Genomic DNA, 20,709 nt, shown 5'->3' on the forward strand with positions numbered 1-20,709 from the left:
GTGACCATCGAGAGAATCCAACCTTCATCATATTACCATCACTGAATCACTCTCTCTATCAATATTCTATGGTTTAACATTGATCAGAATCTGAATTGGTAAAAATAAAATAAAATCTGTGGCTACAAGAGCAAGTTAGAGGCACGGAATTGATTGAGCCCAGATTGGACCTCGTGGCAGTGGTAAGGGAGCCCAGCTTGACTCGAGTGGACCCAGTGCAGATATTGTGATGCTGGCAAGTGAGCCCCGACTTACTTTTCTGGGTCGAGAACACAACCTGGCATCGGAATTAGCAGCTGCGATGTCGGCACAAGGCCCAGTGGTGAAAGATTGCACCTGGAGCTCGGCGATTTTGTTATTTGGGCCTGGTGCTGGCGGTGACTAAGCTGTGACAGAATGACAGCAGGTGTCATCGAGGTGGCTCCAGCAGGAGAGATGTGATTGTGACGCTGGTGTGTCTGGCGCAGGTGGCGGTGAGGCGGTGGCAGAAAAGAATCAGTCCAGTGGCAAACGATGCCTCCTGAAGAGTGATGCTTTCAATGTTGATTGTCAGGTGGAGATGATGGCAAGGTGGTGGAGGAGTGATGATGGCACAAGAGTCATTGACAGTGAACTAGCTCAGGACTAATGGACTCTCTTGAAGATTTTTCTTCCTTTTTTTTCTTGTTCTTAAAAACTATTTAAAATGATGCTGGATCGTGATGACAGAGAAAAAGCTTTTCACTGTATTTTGTTGTTTTTCTTATTGTAAAATACACATGACAATAAAATCAATCATTATTCAGAAGTTCTATGGCAAGTAACTTCCTTCCTGATTCCTCAAAGCCTGTCCACCATCCTCAAAGCACACAAAATGTGACAGAACACTCCACTTGCCTGGGTTGATGCAGTGTCAACAATATTCAAAACGTTGAAAACCATGGATAAAGCAACCCACTTGATTGACATCCTTTCTTATATGTTCAACATTCACTCTGTTCATCATTGACACATTGGAGCAGTACGTAACACCTAGAAGGTGCACTGCAGGAACTCACCGTGGTTTCTGAGCCAACAACTTCCAAGCCCGTGACCTGTAGCACCTACATGGACAAGGACAGCAGCTACACGGAAAACGCCAACACTTATAAGTTCCCCTCCAAGCACTCGCCATCCACTCTTGCAACTATATTGTGGTATCTTCACTGTTGCTGGGTTAGAACATGCCTCACAATGTGTAATCTGATTGGGTTGAGGAACAGATTTCAGAGGCTGAATAACCTCCATCTGCAAGACGGAGGTTATCCCCACCCCCACCCCTTCCCAGCCCAGCCCAGCTCCACCACCACCACTAAAGTATGCAAATAGAGCTCAGAAATAAAAACATAAGATGAGAAATACTCACTATTTAAGGAGAGAGAAACAAAGTTAATGACTCTTGTAGGTCAATGTCATGTCATCAGAACTAGAGTTCTCTCTTCACAGACCTGTGTGCAACCTGTGTTTAAAACTGATGTGGTATTCTGCACTTTATACCTATAAATAAAGTTAAAGTAGCTAAGTAAATACTTTTCATAATTGCATATGAATATTTGTCACATTCTTGTGATAGTCCTCTTTGTTGTTTTAATGGTGGGTTAATTTATTTCAACACAACTCAATTTAAGACTTGAATGGATAAATATCGTGCACATCTGTTCATTGTCTTAGCACATCCATCACAGTCAGTCAGTTTTGGGCTGATCTAAACAAGTGAACGGATGCAGAATATAATTTATTTAATTAATTTTAGCGAGAACACAAATTGCTATAATTTGGAAGTAAAAACAAAAATGCTTGGTATGCTCAGCACGTTATTAGTGAAGAGAGAATAGAGATAATATTTCACGATTTTTACCTTGCATTGAACTAGGAAATACTTTTAATCACCAAATGGGAGTAATCACTTCGGGTTCCTTCAAGTGATAGCCTCACCAGAGATTTATTTTTGCTGACACAGGTGAAGATATGGAAATAATGCCCCATGATTGAATACTTTGTTGACATTTTCTAACATGAAAGGTGCCCTTGAAACTTTAAGGGCCAAATATCTTTGGGAGCAAAGAATATTACTTAAAAGCAAGGTGAATTCAGAAGTGGAGAGAGTAAAATGAAGCTCCTTGCCATTTATACATTCGGATACCTAATGCATAAAGTTAGAATCACATTTTGTAGCAAGGAAGTTAAACGTGTTTGTGAAAATTTAGCTGAGCTTAACTACTTTTTAAAGTAATGAAGTTTTTGATGGCTTATGGGAGACTTAAAGTACGCATAATACTGAGAGCGTCAGATGAAATAAATAAAGGCAGGCATAATGATTACCTCCATAAAATCATGGTGTGAAATTGCCCACGTGTGTCCTGTCCACAAGAAGCAGGACGAATCTCATCTGGACAGTTATTGCCCAGAGTCTATTGTTAATCAGAGGAATAATGGAATTGTAGTGCTTATCAAGTGGATCTCACTAACCACTTCAACTCACCAACCTTAATGTCCGGATTGTATTCCATCAGCACTGCTCACTTCAGACCTATTGCTTTGCGAAAATATTTGCAAAGATAAAGACAGCAGTGTGGAGTTATCCCAAAGAGTCAGCATGGACATGATGAGACAGATAACCCCTTGTTTGTATCCGTTCTATGATGTATTGCAGCCCAGAGCTTAACAAGGGGACATCCAGCTTTTTCCATGATGTTTTGTTGAGTGCCGTCAGTAGGTTGCAGCTGAGTAGACAGAGTGCTAATGTAATTCAGAACTCCCGGCTAATGCTTTGGGGTCATGGGTTTCAATCCCACCATGGCAGATGGTAACACTGAATTCAGTAAAATCTGGATTTGAAAAAGCTAGCGTAATGGTGGCAAAGTAGCGATTGTCAATCATCGTCAAACCTCTCCTGCATTGGATTTGCATTGTTGCAGTCCGGAGGATGTGCACTCGATTGATTACTGAAGTGAGGGGGTTGTCTAATGGAGAGAGATTGAGCAGTATATATACTCTATATTCTAGAGTTTAGAAAAATGAGGAGAGATCTAATTGAGGTACATAAGATGCTAAAGAGGATTGACAAAGCAGGTGTAGAGTGGACATCTCTTGTGGGGCAGTCTGGAATGAGAACAATAACTTAAGGATAAGTGGTAGCAGATTTAAAACAGAGATGAAGAGGAATTACTTTTTTAAAAGGATTGTGAATCTGCAATTAACTATCCCAATAGATGCTGGGTATTGAGTAAATTTAACAAGGAGGTAGACAGATTTTCAGTTAATTTTGGGTTGAAAAATTAGAGAAGGTGGGCAGGAAAGTGGAGTCGAGGCCAAGATGAGATCGGTCATTATCATATTGGATGGCGGAGCAGGCTTGAGGGGCTGATTTGCCTACTCCTGATCCTATTTCTAATGTTTTTATACTGTACCACAGAGAAATTCACTGAATTGTTAGTAAGTAAAAAGAGGCATTTGGCCATAAGCTACAATATGGGACTACTTACATGCCAAAAGGCAGAAACACCATGCAGTGGATAGGGTTAAGCAATTACGCAACCAAAAGATCAGATCTAAGCTTTGCTGTCCTGCTACATCCAGTCATGAAATGGTAGTGCACAATTAATAAAATAAAAACCAGAGGAGACTGCTCCACAAATATCTGTATCCTCAATGACAGCATATCCAGCATGTCAGTGGAAAAGACGAGGCTGATGCAATTGCAGAAGTGTCATGTGGATGATCTAACCCAGTGTCCTAAGATGACCAGCATCACACAGGCCAGTCTTCACACAATTTGATTCACTCCAATATTAAGAAATAGTTAAAGGATGGGTGCTGACGACACTATAGCCAATATACTGAAGTCTGATACTTCAGAACTAGTTGTGCCTAGCCAAACAGTTCTGTTGGAGTTCCTCACTGACAATGAGGAAAATTGTCCAGCTATGTCGTGTTCTGCAAAAATCAGGGCAAATCCAACCCAGCATTTACTGCCCTGTCAGTCTAATCTTGATGACCAACAAGAAATGGAAAGAGTTTTTGGCAGTGATATCATGTGGCACTTAATAACCTGCTCACTCACAGTTAGTTTGTTTTCAGCCAGTGCCACTCAGCTCCTGACCTCATTAAATCCTTAGTACAAAGATGGACAAAATAACTGAATTCCCGAAGTGTGGTGAAAGTGACTGCTCTTGACACTCGGGCAGTATTTGACTGAATATGGCTTTAATGAGTCCTGTCAAAATTGGAGACAACAGTAATCGGGGGGAAGTTTTCTGATGATCAGAGTCATACCTATCACAGAAGAATATTGTTGGTTGTTGTTGGAGGTCAGTCATCTCAGCCCCAGTTTATCACTGCAGGTGTTTCTCAAAGTATTCACTATTTTCAGCTGCTTCTTTAATAACCTTCCCTCCTCCTTAAAGTCATAAACAGAGATGTTTGCTGTTGATTGTACAATGTTTAGTGTTTTTTATGATTCTTCAGGTTAATAGGCAGTATCCACGTTTTGGCTAATAAGTGGCAAGTAACATTTATGCCATGTAAATGCCAGACAATGGCCATCTTAAATGAAATAGAATATAGCCATCTCCCTTCTTATTCAATAGCATACCTATCTCTGAATCCCCAACTACCAATTTCTTGCAGTTTGCTATTGTTCAGAAATATAGTACTGTGTCCAGCAGAGCAGGTCAGAGGCTAAGTATTGTGTGCCAAAAATCCAAATCCAGACTCCCAATGCCTGCACAAGTCTACAAGGCATCCTGTTGGTTGGTATCCTGTCTACCACCTTCAGTGTTCATTCCCTTGACTAACCATTTACAATGACAGCAGTTGTATCATCTAGAAGGTGAACTGCAATAGACAGTACTTTCCAAATGTATCACCAAGAAGGCCAAGGGTAGCAGATGCTTTGGAATGTCACTGTTATGATCCCAGTTGATTATAATGCTGGGCAGGTCAAATTCTAGAGTGAAACCTAGCCTGACACGGTTGCAAAAGTTTTCTTGCTTGTGTCCTGCATGTTCACCACATTGGTGGCTGTACCCAAGATATGCAGACACTATCTTTTCCAAAGTGGACTTTAAGAAAAGCCCTGTCTGTCTGAACTGTTCAAGCAACTTAAGACTTCTTTACATAGCTTTGATAGTCTGGAGAGTGCCACAAACCGAACTGCCCCTCCACTGGTATGAATCTTTTTTCTCAATTTTGACCCAGTGTGGCCCCGGGCCATCTGTTTTTCTGTTATCATAAAAGTTTAAATTTGTAAACACTTCATCAATGACCTCCCATTGCACTTGAAGTCATGTGCCTTCCTCAGAAAGCCTAGTTTGAAATCCCTGTTTAAAAAAATGACAAATTGACTTTTCTCTGAAAGGAAAGTCTCTTTCACAGAATTGAAACTTAAAATCCATTTACCTCTACTTTAGAATCTAAATTCCCAAATGATAATTTATTACAACTACCATCTGCAACATCACTTCCAAATCACATTCCTTCCTGACTTGGCATCATATTGCTGTTCCTTCACTTTGCCCGAGTCCAAATGTTGGAACTCTACACCTCACAATACTGCATGCACCTGGACCCCAAGGATTGCAGCAGTTCAAGAAGACAGCTCATCACCATCTTCTCGGCAATTGGGGATAGGCAATAAATGCTGGTTTAATTGGCAATGCCCATGTCCCATGAATGAATTTTAAATAATTGTAAAATTGAAATCATTGGTAGTGGGGAACTACTCTTCTGACTCAAGTCATAACGAAAAATGGAGGATCGATAATTGTGGTTGTTGGATACTGAATATCCCAGTTCCAACATGTCATGCAACAATTCCTCAAGGTCCAAATGAATCATAGAATCATATCATAGAATCCCTACAGTGTGGAAACAGGCCATTTGGCCCAGCAGGTCCATACCAACCCTCTGAAGAGTATCCCACACAGACCCATTCCCCTACCCTCTTATTCTATATTTCCCCTGACTAATGCATCTAACCTACACCTCCCTGAACACTTGGGCCAATTTAGCTAATCACATCTTTGGACTATGGGAGGAAACCTGAGCACCTGGAGGGAATGCACACAGACACTGGGAGAATGCGCAGACTCCACAGACAGTCGTCCAAGGCTTCAATCAAGCCCAGGTCCCTGGCACTGTGTAACAGCAGTGTTAACCACTGAACCGCAGTGCCGCTCCATCAATACAAATGATCCGATTAAGTTGAAATTTCTTTGAGAACTCAATTTTGTCTGCTGGTGCAGTTAAAATGGTGAAAATTGTCCAGTGTTTAAGTACAGCTGATTTTTGTCCATTGGTCCTTGCTAGAAAATCTGGATGTGGTCATTGGGTTGACGTTTGTCTTTTCTCTGACTTTAGAATGACTAAATGAGGATTTGTTCAATTGAATAAGAATTGTTGGAACAACAATAGAAGTTACTAGAAAAAACACAGCAGGTCTGGTAGCATATGTGGAGAGAACTCTGGAGCTGGAACGTTGGCTCTCCACATTTGTTTTTCTTCTGACTACCAGCATTCACAGTTTTTTGTTTAATTGTTTAAGGAATTGTCGGAAGCTTAACAACCTTGGAACTGTGTCCAAGATGTCGCATGCTTAGAAGAGGGAATGACACTAAAATTAAAACAGATATAATTATAGAATCCCTACAATGTGGAAACAGGCCATTCGACCCATCAAGTCCACACCACCCTCCAAACAGCATTCCAACCAAACACACCCTATCCCTGTAACCCTGCATTTTCCATGACTAATCCGTCTAACCTGTGCATCTCTGGACACTATGGGCAATTTAGCATGGCCTTGGTGGATAAGAACCCGGAGTCCCTGGCATTGTCAGGCACAATGCTAACCATTGAGATCACTATGCCACCCTAGTTGTTGGAAAATTGTTTGCGAAGAATCAGAATGTGACCTAGTTATTGCTGTGTAGATCATAACTTGACTCTCTTGGTAATGAGCTCTGTTTATACAGATAATCACACACAAAGGTTCACTGCTAAACATTTTTTATGATGATGACTACTTTTTGATATGAAAAAATGAGTGATCATAGCCTTGACAACAAAAATACTGCTGGGCAGATTGCCTTCTGTTTTACTTAAGTTCATCTCCACAGTGAGGACAAGTTTAACTCCTTTGCAGAGGCAAAATAATGGGATTAGAGTTATTTAGAGTGAACAGTGAAGATCTCCTAGTCAGCGTTTAAGTAAATATTGTTCTGTTTGCTTTGAAATTACAGGTCTTTAGTGAAGTCAAAAATCTTTCCAACTACTGATGATAAGAATCCTGAAGATCCTCTAGCAGAGGTAAAAGATCCTTTACCAGAAAAGCTGAAGCAGTCTGTTGTAAGTTATATTTTTTATCATTTACTAATTTATTTTATATGCAACTTTACAGTGCAACAATAATTTTAACGTATGCAGCTTTATTTGTTTATATTTGTATAAGTGTGACCGAATAAGATATTGGATACTTTGTGATGACTGATCCCTTCGACTAGAACCTTAATGAACAAGTTGAGTTTTACAACAATCCAGCAATGGTCACCTTATTCTTCTTGCTACCCCAGAAATTGCTGCCTGCATTTAATTCGGTGTCACAAATCACTACAAAGGAAATGTTCGTCCAATAGATTAAGTACTGAATTTATAATCGGGACGGCATGGTGGCTCAGTGGTTAGCACTGCTGCCTCCCAGCACCAGGGTCCCAGGTTCGATTCCAGCTTCGAGTGACTGTCTGTGTGGAGTTTGCACATTCTCTCCATGTCTGCCTGGGTTTTTTCCGGGTGCTCCGGTTTCCTCCCACAGTCCAAAAGATGTGCAATTCAGATGAATTGACCATGCTAAATTGCCCTTAGTGTTAGGTGCGTTAGTCAGAGGGAAATGGGGGGCCCGGGTGGGTTACTCTTCGGATGGTTGGTGTGGACTTGTTGGGCCAAAGGGCCTGTTTCCACACTGTAAGGAATCCAATCATAATCCAATCTAATCTATTAGCATGGAAGCATTTCCAAGTTCATATGTGTAGCCAGTCCACCTATGCTTTGTTCTTCTTAAACTAGCCCCCTGTTCTGGCAATTTCCTCCAGTGTTCACTTGAAGTTACAGAGTCAGAGCGAACTACAATTCCTTAAAGAACTGCAATGGCTGTGTATCTGAAACAAAGCATCTCGTTTTCCACTTGGGGAACCTGCAGCTTGCAGGCCTCAGCAATGAGCTCATTAAGTATAGAACCTAATCACCACCTTCCAGGTCCTTTACCCACCCCCACTCCCCAAACCCAGTGTGACATGGATTACTTTCAGCACAGCCACCACATTTTCACCCACTCTTGGCAATTTGTCTGATCATTCTGTGAGAGGTGTCGAGCATTATGGTTGAGTCTAAAATTGTCATTAACCAAAGCTAATGTGTATATTCTTCCATAATGGTCAGGAATCTTGGTAGTTCCTTTTTCTATAAAGTCTTCTTTGTCTAGTTAATCTGTCATTGACCAGGATTCAAAATTTGTGACTTGTCTGAACATTTATAATTTGTTTTTGGTAAGTAATTATTGGACTAGCGAAGGTAGAGACTAAACAGCACCCCATAATGAAGTGACTATTTTAGGGAAAAAATTTAACAGACGTTGATCATTAAATACAATTGTTAAAATGATTTGACACAAGCAGTTCTGAAAATAGCTATTGTTTTTTTTTGTTGCTTCTTCTCCAGAGTGAACGTTTACAATCCGATCTGATAGTTTGCATAGTCATTGCCATCTTATACTTTGCAATCCATGTCAGCACAGTCTTCATTGCCCTGCAGGTAAAGAACTTGAGTTTTTATTCTGTGGAATAACACATGACAAACCACGGTTTTCCAAAGCTATGTCCAGTGACCATTTTGAGTGCCTGAAAGAAGGTTTTAGAACTGATTTAAGGAAATATAAAGTCACTGAATCCTTTAGCCATTTATGGAATGTTCCACACTCTGCTGTTGAATGCCAAGTTGTGTAAAATCTCCTTGAGAGGCATAATATTTTTGCAGTTAGTTAGTTGATCTAAATATTGAACTTTGCTGAATCGAGCACGTTGAACGATGACCAGAGTCAAAAAGAAATATAATTTCTCGCAACTTTATATGTAAGGTATGGTTGTCAAACATACACAGATCATTTCCTGTGGAATTCACTTGCGGGGCAGAATTGTATTGTATGTGTTAATATTTTACACCCTCAATAAGACAGTGCTTCATTAAGAGGCAAATTATCATGTAATGTTATGAGGTTTCTTAATTGGGAATGAAACAGAATGGCTAACTGGAATTTCAGTATTTATCTGAATAGATCTGCATTTGGACTGCAGACTCAACCTATTCAGTGACCTTCATTCCAGTTATGTTCGCTGTCAGTCAACAAATTGTCTACTTTTGTAAGCAGTATTTATCCACTAACCTTTTCAAAATGTATAATTTTGGAAGCCCTCTTCACTTTAAAATCTTTGCCAACTGCTGTTAACTGAAAGCCCTATCTCTTCATTTCATTTAATGCAAGATGAGTGGTAAATGTTATCCCAGCCAACCCACATCTCATGAATGAATTATTTTAAAAAGACTGTTTAGAATTTAGTGACTAACTGACTTTTTGGTAATATATAAAATGTAAAAGTCCAGCATCATCATGTATTATATTATTTGACTAGCAGTTAGGGAGTTTGTACTCCTCTTTCTGGCTTCCTTCTTACAAGTAATTTATCAACCATAGCATCCAGAATCACCAAATTGTTACAGCATAGATGAATGTCATTCTGCCCATTATGTTTGTGCCAGCTCCCAATGAGTATTGCATTTAGTGCCACTCTTCTATTTTCTCCCTGTCACCCTGTACTGTTCCTTTTCAAATGAGAACAATTGCCTTTTGAATGACTTGAGTGAACCTGCAACTCTGAGGCAGTGTACTCCAGACTCTGGCCACTTGGTCTATGAAAGTGTTTTTTCACTGTCATTGATGCTAGATAAATTGTATATTTTTAATCCAAGATAGGTTAATAAAATTTATCCATCAAAAATATTAAAGGACGTGGGGCAAGTGAGGGTATATGGCATTAAGTCATAGATCACTTATAATCCAGCCAGTTTGAGGGGTCAAGTGCCATTATCTGCTTCCTTTGAGACTTAAAATATCCTGTTTGAACTATGTGATAAAAATGATATGATTCTAAAACCAATCCACAATGGTGCGAGAGCAGCTTAAACCATCCAAATCTACCATGACTTAGAGTGATAGTGTTCCTTGCATTATTGATGTAATAACCCTATTGAGATCAGTTAGTTTAAGTAGGGTAATATTGGCACAAACGTCAACTTTCATATTTACAATTAACTTTTCAAATCATAAAGTAACCAAAAAGAAAACTGAAAAAATTTGGATTTGTTTAACTTGTTTTGCTGGTGAAATTCTCGTCTGTGAGCTTGACCTTGCTGAAAAAAAAATTGGCGTTATCAATTTGCAGATCAAGAGAGAGTTCTTAAGTTGGCAAATCTGTAGGACTAACTGACCAATTTAAACTGCTTTGCACAAACACATCTCACCCTCAGCCTCTTGGTTCTTTTTAAAAACCTGTCTAGATTTGCACATTAATTGCTCATTAAACTTGCCTCAGAAGGTTAAGTCCACTAAATAATAGAGTAAGCATTTTTCGCACATGATGATTATTAATACAATTGTAACCAGTACCTGTTAGAATTATAGAAATTGACAGCATAGAAGGAAGCTGTTGAGGTCTTGTGCCATAGTGGTAGTCTTCCAACTATTTGCACCAGAAGGTCTGAGTTCACACATTTGCCCTGGTGAGTGTCATAACATGTCCAAACATCTAGTGATTTAAAAAATAACTAGAAGGAAACCCTTAGGGCTGTTGTGGTGCAGTGTCCCTAATTCTGAGCCAGAAGGTCCAGTTTCAAATCTCTGTGTCATATGTGCCTGAACAGGTCTATTAAAAATATCTAGAAGGAAGCCATTGACCTACTTTCTAATTCTTGATCTGTAGCTTTGTAAACTTGCACTTTTTGGAGATTTTAAAAACATTAGATTTTGTATTTTAGTATTTGTTTTCTTAATTTTTGTCTTTTTTCAGTCTCTTAATGGAACGTTCCTTTTTATGTTTCTGCACCTTATTTGACTCTTAAATAGTGTATGATTTTCTCTTCACATTAATTGTTCTGTTCTGTTTTAACCATTTAAGTCATTTTGATTCAGGAAATGCACTGCTGCTCCCATTCCTCACTGAGTCCAGGTCCCTGTTAACAATGCCATTGCATTCTCAGCTCTTGCTTGCAGCAAATAGCACTACAAAGTAAACTTGAGCTGGAGAATAAAGGAGAATGTAATCAGCTGGACACACCACAAAATGCTCCAGTTTTGACAATCTCTGTCCCACCGTCATTCTTGTTATTAAATGTGAATTTTGGATTCCACCTATAATCTGTGCAAAGTGCAACTAGAAAAGCAAAGTGCAATATTTCAGATTTTCAGCATTTTCATATTTTAAGCTAGTGCTTTTGTTTTCTGGATGCTATGATGATTTTAATAAACAATTTGGAAAGCACATACAATTGACCAGTTAATAGTTAATTGCACATAACATGTCTTGTGCACAGAAAAAAATACTTTGTGAAGTATTTGTATGCAGGAAAGAATAATTGATGTCAACTGTTATGGTTGAAATATTATTCATGGTTAAACGCTCTTGGTTGTGTTTGTAGAATTAATAAATACCAAGTCCTTTCCAGTAGACATAAATTATTGATCATTTTCCATGAGTGAGTGCAAATGAGTGAAGAATTAAAATTCCGCTAGAATTAAGGCTGCAGTGCTAGTTGCTCAAGAAGAAGTGAGCAACTTCTTAAATTTGCAATCAGCTTAGGAGAAAAGATTGCAAAAGAGTCACAGAATGATAGGCTTGTACACTGTGGGAACAAATCTCTGGTCCAACCCGTCCATGCCCACCAGATATCCTAAACTAATCTAGTCCCATTTGCCAGTGTTTGGCCCATATCCCTCTAAACCCTTCCTATTCATGTACCCATCCAGATGCCTTTTAAATGTTGCAATTGTATCGGCCTTCACCACTTCCTCTGGCAGCTCATTCCATACAAGCACCACCCTCCGCATTTCACCATAAACCTATGCTTTCTAGTTTTGGACTCCCCTACCCTGGGAAAAAAAGGACCTTGGCTGTTCACTATTCATGTCCCTCATGATTTTATAAACCTCTATAAGGTAAGACCTCAGCTTCTGACTCTCCGGTGAAAATAGCCCCAGTCTATTCAGCAGCACTTCCTTTAGTTCAAACCCTCCAACATCCTTGTAAATCTTTTCTGCACCCTTTCAGTTTTAACAACATTTTTATAGCAGGGAGACCAGAACTGAATGCAGTATTCCAAAAGTGACCCCAACTCCTGTACTCAATACACTGACCAATAAAGGCAAGTGTATCAAATGCCTCCTTCATTACCCTGTCTACCTGTCACTCCACCATCAAGGAACATGAACCTGCAACCCAATGTCTTTGTTCAGCAGCACTCCCCAGGACCCTACCATTAAGTTTGTAAGTCCTGCCTGTTTTGCCTTACCTAAATACAACACCTCTCATTTATCTAAATTAAACTCCAATTTACTACTCCTCAGCCAACTGGCCCGTCTGATCTATATGTGAAGCTTAGTTTATGCAATGTAAGTGTGGTCAACGCAGGAAGAATCTGTATCTGCCATGAACTGTTTTTTTTTCAGATATGTAAGATTGCTACTATTGTGGGTGCATTTTTGGTGTGGTAAGCCAGGGTAGTGGAGAAAGTCACATAATATGAGCCTTGAGGAAGATTGGAAAAATTGCTGGTTATTAATATTTGACAATGTAACTCTACATTTGTGAATTGCATTGTGTTAATCTTCATTTTCGCATTTCAAAACCTGTTGAATTTTAGCCTCTTATCTGTTGCCAGAAGAGATGGCTGTAACAAAGCCAAGAGTAATGCCAACAAAAGGGATTTAACACCTGATGGGCTTCTTGGTCTTCAGTTTAAGAAGGATACTAAATTAAATTTGCATTTGTGCTACAGTGTTGAACTATCTCAGATTGCCTTACATTAAATTGCTGTTGCGTGCTGCCAACTGACTATACTGAAGTAAATGTACTATATTGACTCTGTATTTCTCTTGTCTCCCAGCCTGTCCTCAGCTATGTGCTGTATACCCTGATAGGTGCAGTAGGATTTCTAACACATTACTTGCTGCCTCAGCTCAGAAAACAACTCCCTTGGCATTGTTTCTCTCATCCACTGCTGAAAACTAAGGAGTACTATCAGTTTGAAGTGAGAAGTAGGTACTCCTCTAATAGCTATATAACCAAGAATTATAATGAGTTGTGACTATCCATAAAGGTATAATGAATGGTTAATTAATTTAATTACTGTATTATATTATCTCAAAATAATGCATTTCCAAATAGTCTGGCAATAATGTCGACAGAGGATTTACCAGAATAATGCTGTAATATTAGCTCCATTTTTCAGGAAGGAGCAAGTTCAAAATGAAAATTAACTATTAAGAATTCAAAAGGTCATTTAAAAATATGAGGGGCAGCTTAAAAAATGACCTGAGAAATATCTTTAGGGAAATAATAAAGGATAAACAACACAGTGAATGTGCTATTAACTAGCCTTAGTTGAGGTTATTATCCCAAGCTCCTTTGCTAATATTTCACTTTATTGGCATGGGTCCGCTGCCAGTACTCTTAAAGCATGTAATTGGATCAATTTTTAAAACTGAATTTGAAGGAAGGAACATTTCCATGATTGTTGAAATGTAATTACAATTTAGTGCAATTAACATTTAAGTTTCACCTCAGAAGGGAAAATTCTTCATACTTTTGGCAAATAAAACACTTGGATCAATGCTTTTCATTTCAGATTAGGAACTGGTTCAAAATGTTCAAAGCATTACAAAGATATATTTGATTTGGGTAACATGATATTTTCATTGCTAAGTGTGTATCTGTAAACATATTCTGGTTGCAAGTTTCGCTGACATCCTGGTCACTGCAAAGATGAATAGTCCTATTATTATTATTATTATTATTATTATTATTATGTGTTGATTTTTTTTTCGTTAAAGCACCTGCAACATTATCACTTGGAACTTGTCATGTACTATTGATGGATTGTTTGGATTTGTGCCGTTCAGAAAACAAGCTGAATAATTTTTTTCTCACAGATGCTGCACATGTCATGTGGTTTGAAAAGATGTACGTTTGGCTGCTCTTTGTGGAAAAGAACATTATTTACCCATTGATTGTTCTCAATGAATTGAGCAGCAGTGCTAAGATGATAGCTAGCCCAAAGAAACTGGACGCAGAGTAAGGTGTTTCTCTTTATTATTATTTTCCTCAGCTAAATCCCTAGTTTTATTCCCCATTTTTTAAAGTTGCCTTGGCGAAATAAAGTTTTTGACAAATGCAGTGGATATTTGATCACTGGTAGTTCTTAGCCATTTCCCAAACCTGACAGCTCAAGAAGCTTCAGAAATGCGAATGCCCAAAAATCTGATGTACATTGGTTTTTAGATCCAATTTCACAGATTGGGTGTTGCTTTGCTTTTGCCTATTTGTTCTGGGCTGTCCGTGGAGATTTGGTAACTACTTATGAAACGTTAAGGAACTGTAAATCTATACAGTATTCTTAGCTTTTCCATTGTGCAAGAATTGTTACTCAAAGATATTTTTATTTCAATGTCTTTGACTAGATAGAGAAAACACATTAGAAGGCATGACTATATAAAGGAAATGGGCAGTTTTAAAACACTATTGGCTTACTGTAACAGTATATTCATCCAAGGAACAAAAACGAAATAAAGATCAGTCAACCGTGCCTGCCAAAAGACTTAGGGATTTTTTTTTGTTGAGAAAGCTCATGAGATGGCCAGAAATAGTGCTAAATCTCAGGATGGGAAAGATTTTAAAATATCACAAAGGCAGACCAAGGAACTGGTAAGGAAGAACAAATACAATTGCAATCTGGCAAAAATATAAAAATGGACTGTGACACCTGCGACAAGTATGTTTTAAAAAAAAAAGAAACATTTGGCTGAGATGAATGAAGTAAAGTCGTGACAATTTAGAATGGGGAATGGAGAAATGGCAGAGAAGCGAAATGATTACTTTCTGTCTGTTTTCACTTAGGAAGATACAGGAAAGCTCCCAGAATTAGAGGTCCAAGTGATTAAGGAGAATGAACAGTTGAAAGAAATTCGTATTAAGGTAGTACTAGAGAAATTAATGGGGCTGAAAGTTGGTAACTCCCTGGGACCTGATGGTCTACATCCCCGAGCTTTGAGGGAGATGGCTACAGAGAGAGTTAAAACATTGGTGATTATCTTCAAATATTCTATGGATTCTGGAATGATTTCTGTAGATTGGAATCTTGCAAATGTTTATCCCATTATTTAAAAATAAGGTTTAGGTTAGCTCAGTTGCTGGATTGGTGGTTTGCAATGCAAACAATTTGGGTTCAGTTCCTGCACCAATTGAGGTTGCAAAAAAGACTCTCCTCCTCAATCTATCCCTCCATCTGAGGAGTCATGACACTTGGGTTAAACCATCACCAGTCATCTTTCTCTTAATGACAGAGCAGACCTTTGGTTTGCTGTGATTATGGTGACTTTGCTTTTTATCTTTTATTTTATTTTTCCCTTGCTCTTTTCTTAAATAGTCTGGGAATTGTAGACCTACCTGCCTTACATCATTAGGGAATATGTTAGAATCATCATAATGACTGAACACTTGGGTAAAAATAGTCAGATTACACATCGTCAGCATGCATTTGCAAATGCAAGATCATGTTTGATGAATTTATCACAGTATTATAAGATTGTTACTTAAAAAAATGAGAGATGAGACTCTATGGATGTAGTATATTTGGATTTTCAGAAGACTTTTGATATGATCCTCCACTTAATATGTCTTAGAAAAATTAAAGCATGTGAGATAGGAGGTAATGTAGTGCGATGGATTAAGGGTTGGCTAACAAGTGGGATGGTGGGACTGTGTTATGAAGTCTGTGCATGTTCTCTCCAGTTTCAAAGAATGGTCATCTCATTGAAAGCTACAAAACACTCGAAGAGTTAGACAGGGTAGATGCAGATAGGATGTACTCCCCGGTCGAGGGTGGTTTAAAATAAAGGGATGATATTTGGATTAAGATGAAGAGAAATTTCTTTCCTCAGGGTGATGAACCTTTCGCATTCCGTACCCCAGAGGACTGTGGAAGTTTCAATTTTGAGTACATTTGAAGTACATTTGATTGTCAATGGCATAAAGGGAGATGGGGATAGTAAGGTAAAAGACAATTGATGTGTTCAGTCCGCTGTGATTATATTGACTGGCAGAGCAGGCTCAACAGGCTGAATTACTTCAAACTGTTTATGCTCCTATATTTTCTCATATACAAATTTTGAACTTGGTACAGACACATTGGCTTTGAGGATACTTTCAATTTGGAATGTTTGCCATTTTTATAATTCTTCCACAGGATATGGGCATCATTGGCGAGGACAGCATTTATTGTCCATCGTTGCCCTTTGAGAGCTGTTAAATGTCAACCACGTTGCATTGGGTCTGGAAACATGTGTAGGCCTGGCCAAGGAAGAATGGCAGATTTCCTGCCTTCTCTAAAGGACATTACTGTACCAGATGGGTTTTTACAACCATCAGTATGAGGCCAGCTTTATATTCTAGACTAACCAGTTGAATTCAAATTGCAGGAAGAGCCATAGTGGGATATGGATCCCTGTCCCTAAAGCTTTTGTATGGGCTTCTAGATTACTAATCCATTGACAATACAATATGTTGCCATCTTTCCTAAAATTATTTAAAGAAGACATTTAACTTACGTAAATTTTATTTTTTCAAGTGAAACTAATGGATCCCATCAGGTTTTTTTTGTAGAATGGGATTCTTTCATCTGATTAACAGCTTTAATACCATATTAAAGGTACAGTACAATTAGATAGTTATATTGTTGTATTCATGGAAGTGCAAAAATGCATAGATTTACTTATTTATTACTGAATACATCAATTTAATAGAAAGTGACAATTTTTGTATGGAATAGAATTTTTGATAATCTGAATGATTTTGTCATATTTTTGTTGACTTGTTGGTTGTATTTGATTGTTTTATGTATGGTACTCTCAAGAACCAATTCTGTCCTCTCCCCTAGGTTTGGTGCTTTAATGATCACCGTCGCAGGGATGAAATTGCTTCGATCTTCTTACAGCAGTCCCACATATCAATATGTAACTGTTGTTTTCACTGTACTGTTCTTCACTTTTGATTACAAATCCTTTTCAGAGACTCTGCTTTTGGACCTTTTCTTCATGTCTATACTGTTCAGTAAGGTATGTTATCAGAACAAAAACACAAGCGGCTGATGTAAGATAAACAGGTGTGCTGACCTTTCTGGTCTTGACTGAGAGCTAAACAGAGATGGATCTTGTGCAATTCTGATTTTGCATGTGTTAACTGTATCATAGATTGACCTATAGCAATTAATTTCTGATAAAATTTAGTTGCCTATTCTATATTAATTACAATGTTCATATGACTCAGTGAGGTGTCTTGATTGGCTATCCTTGCAGGCCTCATGAGACACCAAGTGATAGAATGGGGTGCCTCCATTAACACAGTTTAGTGGAGAAGTTAATGTGATATATTCAGTTGTTGGAACTGCTGACCACAGTCACACTTCATGCCATCCTTCATCTTCCATTTATGGTGGATCTCTGTCAACTTTGCAGAATGTGTATTTGGTTAAACACGAGCCACTGTCCTCGATGTACTGCTGCTGTCAGGTTGTTGAAAGGGTGGTCGTTATTTATGCTGTATATGTCTTACGATTTCATTGGTCTTGGTAGTGGGGAGTCCTCTTTGTCATCTTAGGTAGTCCCTCGGGGTTGAGGATTCATTGTTTCTACTCCAGTTTAATAGGTTCTGAAATTACTAATAATTTTCATGTGTGATCTGCAGACTCTGTTACATGTGAGGTACGTGGTGCTTGAAGGGTTGGTTCAATGAACTTTTTTTGAGGTTTGTGCATTCTTTTTGATGTTTCCACCTCACGTTTTGAACATTTTCAACGAAGTGTCTCGGTGTGTTCACTGTCTTCTCTGATTTAGACAGTCACAAGCTAGGTACTCCTGTAAATTGGCAGTGATGTTTGACCTCTTCTGGGTTGCTTTGAGGACATCCCTAATATGACCCTGCTGTCTTCCTGGAAGTCTTCTGATGCAAACAGGTTTTGAGTAGAGCAGTTATTTTAGGAGCCTGTTGTCAGGCATACAAATTACAATCCAACCCAGCAGAGCCAGTTTTGAATAATTAGTGTCTTGACGCTTGGCAGGTTGCCTTAGGAGAGAAAATTGCTACGAGGTTTGCAGGACTTTGAGGTGCCTTCTATAAGTTTTTCAAGTCTCTAAAGTAATTCACTGCACAGATCTTAGTCTGAGGTTTGAGATCCTGGGTCCTCAAGTTCTCTCTTCAGTCAATGAAAGGCTGACTAGGTAAACTGGGGGTGCTGATTAAATTTCCTGCCTTTGCAAGAAGATGCTCCCAAGACATGTAAAATGTTCCACCTTTCAAGGTTTTCATCTTTGATCCTAAATCTGTAGGATTTGTGCTGTGGAGCTGTTTAAACCTTCGTTTCCCACGTGCTTAGTAAAAGGCTCATTTGTTCATACATTTTGGTGAAGGACTTACCAATGATCTGAGGCTCAGTGAGTTATTGAACATGTGTTCAAGAGTCTTTTGCATGCTAAAGCTCAGTGATGAAGTTGAAGTGATTTCAATTTTGGATGGAAGTCAGCATAGCTTGAACAATTTGCAGCTGTTTTGTAGACTATCTACACAACTGTGGGTGATTTGCTGCAGTTGAGATGTAGCATTGTAGCTGGGAAATGAAAAGAAGAGTTTATTCAGTTATTCAAAGTCATTTGAACCCAATTTTCATTGAAATGCCTGTGGTGTTTCTTTTGATGAGGAAACAGCTTGTATATCTTCATGGTTCAAGTAAAAGATGGTAGTGACAAAGTTCTGAGGTCATGCCATATTTTGTGAGAATACTGCATAAACCTTTGTGGTTTACAAGGAGTTTATGGTGTCAGAAAAAAACCACAGACAGTGGTTGTTCTGTTTTTCACACACTTTGTGACTTTGCTACTCAGTGAAGGTCTGTTCCGTCTCTGTGGGTGAAACCATTCTGTGACTCTTGAAGGAGTTCTTTGCTGCAGGAGGTGGTTTAGGGGGATCCTTGCAATGATTGTCCCTGGGGCAGATCACAAGGAGAACTTTATGGTCTCTGTAATTAATACAATTGGACTTGTAGTTGTCCTCTAATTTTTTCAGTGTCATCATGTGTCTCTTAGCTCCCCAGTATGAGCTGTTATCCCCTGATGAGGAATATGAGGTTGTGCAGTCTTGTCACGATTACCATTTCAGAATTTCAGCTACATAAATATTAGCTGCAGTTTCCCAGAGTTAAGTGCTTTTCTGACTATTTTTCACATCTTCATGAACGGTGAGGTCAATACTACTCATTACTTTATTCGATCTCTTGGAGCACAATGGCAAAACACAAATGATTAGTGAGGCAATATGAAACAACACCAAAAATCATAGAGTGGACTTACTCATCCTTGACACTGAACATATTAAATGTTTAGATCGACATTCATGATCTCCATTTGACTCTGGAGTTCTGTGCGGCAGAGACGAGGGGAAATATTGCTAAGCAAATTGTTAACTAAGTAAATAAAATGCAAAAACTTAGTAATGCTATCATGTAATTGAGTCAGCAAAACCGTCATTAAACTGGAAGAAGATTGAGTATTTTTAGCAATCTAACTTCAACCAGAATTTCAATCAAGTGTAACATAAAAATGCTGAGTATTAATGTCTGTACTTAATATTTTTCTTTTTGATTTTAGTTATGGGAACTTTTCTACAAATTGAGATTTGTCTATACTTACATTGCTCCTTGGCAAATCACGTGGGGATCAGCGTTCCATGCTTTTGCTCAACCTTTTGCTGTACCTCGTATCCTTTACTCATAATGTAGGAATGATTACTATTATTTGTATGATTAATCTATTTACTGCACTTGTAGCACAGGATTTTGCGGACACCTGCTTGTCAGTTTTTGTGAAGTAAGTGTTAGCTGTGAACTTGGGCTAGCCTAATGCTCAAAAGTGTAGTTAACTTCCTGTTATAGTAAAACCTAAATGAGAGCTTCAATTCAAGAATAATAAACCACACAGAGGACATTAGATGAAATCTAATCACAAAGGCAATTTACATTATTATACACCAGTGTTACAGTACCATTTATTTTAAGTGGTAAGGTGCTCAGATTAGTTCAGTCCTGTATTTTGTGATCTACATTAGATATTACAGCTTTTAAGAGCATCCTATAAATCTGGTTTCCGTGCTGTACTTAACTTTGACAGTCTTACAATTTACATTGGATTGCTTTGTGTTCATAGAAGAAAGCCACCAGTACTGTTTTGCGAAAATCAACCAGTTAAAATATATTTTTATCCATTTATAGGATGAGGGCATCACTGGCTAGGTCAGCATTTATTGCCTTTCCCTAATTGCCCAAAAG

The 20,709-nt window shown here is 38.5% G+C and overlaps 1 protein-coding gene across 4 annotated transcripts in view; it reads left to right on the plus strand.

The window, feature by feature from the left end:
* pcnx1 (pecanex 1) overlaps nucleotides 1-20,709 on the plus strand; it is a 279,895-nt gene that overhangs the window by 189,212 nt on the left and 69,974 nt on the right. For all 4 annotated transcript variants that reach the window (XM_043698139.1, XM_043698140.1, XM_043698143.1 and 1 more), the window contains 6 exons: nucleotides 7,260-7,365; nucleotides 8,731-8,823; nucleotides 13,225-13,375; nucleotides 14,270-14,411; nucleotides 17,272-17,449; nucleotides 20,033-20,141. In XM_043698139.1, coding sequence (XP_043554074.1) covers nucleotides 7,260-7,365; nucleotides 8,731-8,823; nucleotides 13,225-13,375; nucleotides 14,270-14,411; nucleotides 17,272-17,449; nucleotides 20,033-20,141 — 779 coding nt within the window. The remainder of the gene's footprint in view (nucleotides 1-7,259; nucleotides 7,366-8,730; nucleotides 8,824-13,224; nucleotides 13,376-14,269; nucleotides 14,412-17,271; nucleotides 17,450-20,032; nucleotides 20,142-20,709) is intronic.

Source organism: Chiloscyllium plagiosum, chromosome 10 (assembly GCF_004010195.1).
Source record: "Chiloscyllium plagiosum isolate BGI_BamShark_2017 chromosome 10, ASM401019v2, whole genome shotgun sequence".
In the NCBI taxonomy this organism is placed as follows: domain Eukaryota; kingdom Metazoa; phylum Chordata; class Chondrichthyes; order Orectolobiformes; family Hemiscylliidae; genus Chiloscyllium; species Chiloscyllium plagiosum.